This window comes from Fukomys damarensis, unplaced genomic scaffold (assembly GCF_012274545.1).
Source record: "Fukomys damarensis isolate Sample0158 unplaced genomic scaffold, DMR_v1.0_HiC HiC_scaffold_39, whole genome shotgun sequence".
NCBI lineage: Eukaryota > Metazoa > Chordata > Mammalia > Rodentia > Bathyergidae > Fukomys > Fukomys damarensis.
This window is the reverse complement of record NW_022900951.1, coordinates 124064558-124070472: the sequence shown is the minus strand read 5'-3', so window position 1 is coordinate 124070472 and position 5915 is coordinate 124064558. Positions and strand designations below refer to the sequence as shown.

Sequence of the window (5915 nt, the reverse complement as noted above, 5' to 3'; positions counted from 1 at the left end):
CTTACCCCTCCCAAGATGAGCTGACCTTTCCCTTTGAAACCAAGACCTCATCCCCTGAATATTCCCTTACAGTCCATGGTAGAAGTGAACGTGCCAATTAGAGCCTCCTAGGGCTGATCAGTGGAACAGGAAGACGGTGGGCCTGTTGTTTCAGGGCTTCAGGCACCCTCAGTTCTCAGGAAGGACCCATTCCTTGGTTCTGTTGCTCCTGGAGTCCTCCATTTAACATCCATATGTATCTCCCTCTACTGACTTATGGTCAACTCTAGGAATAAGGTTCTCACCTCAATGAGTTCTCCCACCTGCAGCCACTTAGTAGAACTGTGAGCAGTTTATATACAGCCATCTTCACCAGGAAATCTAGGCTGATAATAGGGGAAGCCAGGCTATGTGGAGTCCCTTTATTTATGGATATTTGGTTACCTTCAAAGTTTCAGTGCTAGAAAATAGTAGAGTGGTGACCAATAGCAATTCAGCATCTCCAAGAACCAGAATCCAGACTCTAGAAAATTACAACTTTGGAGAAAGTTGGGGGGGGGCAGCATGGAGGAGATCCCTGGGATTGTGGAAGGCATGGACACAAAAGTTGAAAACTAGAGACTGTTTCCAATATCATGCCACTATAAAATGTGCTGCTGTGAACAGCCCATGTGCCCATCAACAGATGAACTGATAAAGAAAATATGGAGTTTATATATAATGTAGTACCACTCTGCCAAAAAGAAGGATAAGCTTGAGGCATTTTTAGGTAAATGGATGGACCTTGAGACTATAATCTTTTATTTTATTTTATTTTATTTTTGAGACAGGGTCTCACTATGTAGTTGAGACTGACCTGGAACTCATTTAGCCCAGGCTGGTCTCAAACACAGAGATCCCCCTGCCTCAGACTCCCAAGTGCTGGGATTACAGGTGTGTGCCACCACTCCTGGCTTGAGACTATAATCTTAAGTGAAATAAATAAGACACACAAGTTCAAATATTTCACTGTTTCTCTTGGGTCAGAAACACAAGATATAAAAAGGGATCAAATTTAAGGTTAAATATGTGAAAGTAGGAAGAACCAATTCAGAAAATGGGGAAAAAGAGGTTTTGGAAGGGTGAAGGGAAGGAAGGGAAAAGAGAATTAAATGAAAAAATACTTGAAAGAAAAAATGGAAATAGAGCTTTTGTAAATGAGGAGGGAATTAAAATGCACTATGATATGTACAAATCCCCCATGATGAATGTTATCATCATGTACTAAAAAATGTAAACACATTTTTAGTACGCAAACAGGTACTAAAAAATCTGCAGAGCCAATGAATAGACAGACTACATCATGGAGATGAGAAGAAATCAGTCTGGAATCTCTCCCTCACTCATGGGTCTTGGGAAAGGGATTATCTGTGTAGCACCAATGTAAAACCTGAGGAGGACCCACGGAGAAAAATGAGGATTCATTGGACTCATGGTTGCTGTGCTCTGCTGGGCCAGTGTGGAATTCTGCCCCATAGAGTTCTTACACAGGAAAAAGCAGGGGACTAAATCCTGTGCAGATGCCAGCCATATCCTTGGGAAGTGCTTTGGTTTCTGTGCCATTCCAGGCTTGATTGATTGAACCTGGGATTCACAACAACTAAGGTACAGCTTTACTTCAGGGTTCCACATGTTATCCTCCCACAGTGACTGGGTCAAAGCCATTCTCATGAAACAGCCATGAATAGCGAGTGTGCACAGTGTGTACTGTGAAAGACACCTCCTGAGGGTTTTGAGCTCACCTGGAAAGGGCACAGGCCCTGATATGGTAGCCAATAGCCATGCCCAGCCTGATTAGCTCTGGATTTGAAAAGATAGGCATTGATTATTTGAACACTTGCAGAGACTAAAAAAATACAAAGAATGAATAAATTGAAAGTTGGTACTTTGAAACAAAACACAAAATTGACAAACCTCTAGCCATTCTTAGCAAAACAAGGAAAAAAATAGATCACATTCCAGGCACTTAGAAATGTAAAAGCTGAAATCATTATGGACTCTGCCAAAATTCTGAAGATTATTTATAACTTCTTTAAGAACCTAATATGACAGAACCTGAATTACACAAGAAATAACAGCAAGAATTAGCCAACTGGATTATATCAGACTGAAAAGCTTCTGTACAGCAAAAGAATCAGTTAGTGGACAGAAGAGACAACCTACCGGAGGAGAAATATTTTTTTCCAGGTACTCCTCAGGCAGAGAAATAATATCTAAAATATATTAAAAAAAAACCCCAAAAGTAAACCACTTAAAACTAAAGAACCGGTAAAGAAATGGGCAAGAGGGACAAACAGACACTTCACAGAAGAGGAAATACAAATGGTCAACAAATATATGAAAAAATGTTAAGTATCTGGTCTTTAGAGAAATACAAATGAAAACAATGCTAATATTTCAGAATAAATAATAATAATAATAGCAATCTTTAAGAAATCTAACAATAACAAATTTTGGTATGGCTGTGGTAAAAAGGAATCCTCTCTTATTTTTGGTGGCAATGTCAACTAGTACAGCCACTATGGAAATCATCAAGATTTTTCAAAGAACTGAAATTAGAAAGTAAATTTGACCCAGCTAGACTACCTCCAAAGAGCTTGAGATAGTATAGTACAGTGATACATGCATACCAATGTTTATTACAGCACAATTCATAATAGCTAAATCCTGGGAGCAGCCTGTATACCCATTAACAGATGAATGGAGAAAGAAAATGTGGTATTGTTGTATAATGGAATACTATTCAGCTATAAAGGATGAAAAATATGAGATCTTTGGATGCACTTGAAAAGTATAATGTTGAGTGAAATAAACCAGACACACAAGCTTAAATACTGTGTGGTATTGCTCATGTGAATGAGGTAAAGGACAAGCAAAGAGAATAATCAAGGATGGGTAGAAAAGGAAAAGGGGATGGATCTCTTGCAATGGGAAAGTTGTCCAAGGGAACAAGGGTGAGGGGTGAGGAGGAGGGAAGGGGAAATAAGTAGAATAAAGATGTTCCATGTACAGAAACCTAATAGCATCAATGAATAGAAACATTATAAGATTAATAAAACCCATGTGAATAAAAATATGGATTAAGAAATTAGAAGAGGAGGAAAGAAGGGTGGAACAAAGGGGAAAGGCATTTAAATAAAAGTAGCTGTGGTAAGTATAGGTACCAGCTCCTCAAGATGATTGTGAACTACATGTACAGCAAACATGTGCTAATAATTTTTTTAACATTTAAAAAGAACTTAGCAAAATGGAGAATTCAGAAGCATAAATTCCTACATGTATACATATGTATGAACTCCCAAGTTGGAACAAGAAGATATAAAATTCCAAATAAATCAATATTTTAATGAAATTGAAGAATTTATACAAAAAACTGCCAAATAAGCAAAGCCCATGTCTCCATAGATTCACTACCCAGTTTTACAAGAACCTCAGAGATGATTTAATGCCAATACTCTTGAAACTCCTTAACAAAACTGAATGGGAAGCTGGATTCACAAAGTCATTGCTACAAGCAAGCTTTACCTTAATCTCAAAACCAGAAAAGAGTCCAATAAAAGAGAGAACTACAGCCCAATCACTTTAATGAACACGGATGCACAATCCTTAGTAAGACCTGGGCAAAGGAATGCAACAAATCATCAAAAAGATCACACATCATGACAAAGTAGGATTCATTTCAAGGATACAGGGATGGCCCAACATGCACAAACCAAAAATTAAATGCACCCTGTAAAGAGAAGAAAGGAGAAAATGCATCATCATATATATAGACACAGGAAAATATTAGACAAAATCCAACATCCACTCATGATTAAATCCCTGAAGAAAAACTATTGGTATAGAAAAAGCTAATCTGATAAAAGTTGTCTATGCCAACCTATGAAGTCGGCCAAATGCATATTAAATAGGAAGAACCAGAAAGCTTTCTCTCTAAAGTAAGGAAGAGGACAAGCTTGTGCACTATCAGTATAATTCTCAAAACAGTAGCCACAGCAGACAGCAGAGCACCCATCTGGGGACTTTTGGGACTCACTTCACCTGAGCATCTCCCTTATCTCTCAGGAAAGCCTTGCAGAGCCTGGGGATAAGTCTCTTGCTTCTTGCCCTGCCTAAGACCACTCTTTGCATTGTCTGTTCCAGATGAAAATTTTTCTCAGGTTCACCCATCATCTAAAAGCACTGCTCTGAGCAGTCTTCCACCCTCTCAGACTTTTATCTCAAGCCCAGGACACCTTGTCTGAGGGCCTGGCCCTGGCCACCTTGCACCCGCATTAAAATCAGCTTCTGCAAAGGGAACTGCAGTTACCCAAGACCCAAACTGCCCTGGCTCAGCACTCACCATGGCTGTTCTTTGCTGTACTCCTTCCTCTTAGGGGTCATTTTCATGCTCTTTAAATCCTTGAGGACATCTACCTACTGACATTGGTGGTACTCCTGGGCTCTACCATTCTATGGGTAGGGTTAATCTTGCTCAATCTAGTTTACTCATATCTCCTCCACATAGGGCCTTCCAAAGAGCACACGTGCAATGAAGGTTTGGGGATTGATGTGCCCTTGAGCAAATGGGCTTCCTTACTGACAGTACATTTCCCTAGTATTAATGATGAAACCAAGCATATTCAGATAAGCATAGATTTTTAATACTGTAGATCAATAGAGTAAATAAAAGCCAAGAATTGATTTTTATCCATATGTCTATTTCTGGACTCCATCTAACTTGATGTAAACTTCTTACACATTTCCAAGGATATTTCTTTTTTTTTTCCTTTTTGATCCAAGGATATTTCTATTCCAGTCCTATTTTATCACAAGTAATGTTAAAGGTTTCCTAGTTGGTTTGACAAAAAGCAAAGACTTTTACATTCGGGATGGGAAAGAAACACTCATATGTGATTAAAATTACATTCACATCAGAAATCATATTGAACCATTAATATCACAAACCTAAATATACATGAGGTCAGTATCATTTTCAAATAAGATTTGCAATCTCCTTCAATCTTGCGAAAATGGAATAAGATTTCAAAGTTATAAAGAAAACAGTCTAGCTTGCTGCTCTCCTGAAACACAGACTGAAGGATGGGAGTCATTTTACATGGACAGGAGCTGAGCTAGTGACGTGGCTTCCGGACACGCCCTCTCCCTGGCCTGCACCTTGCCCCTCAGTGGCCCACACGTTGTGCATGGAGAGCCTCTTGCTGCTCTCTGAAAGCCTCCTCATAGAGACGGAGGTAGGACCACGGATCTCTCTTATTGACCTTAGCCAAATGCTCCAGGACCTCCATCTTGTTGGTTTCAGCGTGGGTCCTTGGGCCCCACAGGAACTCATAGCGAGCGGGATTGCTATTGGGCACCTGGCGATACTCTAGATACCCTTCCTCCACCAGGTCCTCAGTGATGAGTTTCCTGGGCTCCCCATAGACTGCGTGCTCCCTCCCATCAAACACCCCCATCCTGCTGAGTTCAAGCCAGATAACTTTCTCACTGGCTCGGTTGCCCTTCCTGAAGATGGTGGTGATAATCAAGATCAAGATGCTGCTTTTGGCACTGCGGTAGTCATCACCATTTCGCTCATTATAGGTGAGACCCAGGACAGGGTCAAGGGAATATATGCACCCGGGGGGATCTACTTCCTTCACATCAACGCCAAAGAGCATGTACAAGCAATCACAGACTTTTGCAAAGATCAGAGGGAAGTGCTCCCAGTGATCCTTCAGGACACAGTGAAGGATTTCTGCCCTGGTGGTCATTTCCTTAATACTATACTTTTGGAGCAGGAAATCCACCAATATATTTATCTTCTGATACAGAACCTCCAGGGGGAGGGACTGAGGACCTTCCTGGTCCCGAGAGGGGCATGGATGCTCCTCTCGTTCCCCAGCAGAGCCCTGACG

The 5915-nt window shown here is 40.6% G+C and overlaps 1 protein-coding gene across 1 annotated transcript; it reads right to left on the bottom strand.

Moving 5' to 3' along the window:
• Positions 1-5169: 5169 nt before the first annotated feature.
• Positions 5170-5903, bottom strand: LOC109117878 (melanoma-associated antigen 10). The gene has a single exon (XM_019206760.2). The coding sequence runs from the start codon at positions 5769-5771 to the stop codon at positions 5184-5186; it is 588 nt and encodes a 195-aa protein (XP_019062305.2). The 5' UTR covers positions 5772-5903; the 3' UTR covers positions 5170-5183.
• Between the last annotated feature and the right edge of the window lie 12 nt (positions 5904-5915).

Excerpts from the sequence above, each read along its gene's own strand:
- LOC109117878 (XM_019206760.2), bottom strand. The coding sequence starts at position 5,771 with ATGACCACCAGGGCAGAAATCCTTCACTGTGTCCTGAAGGATCACTGG.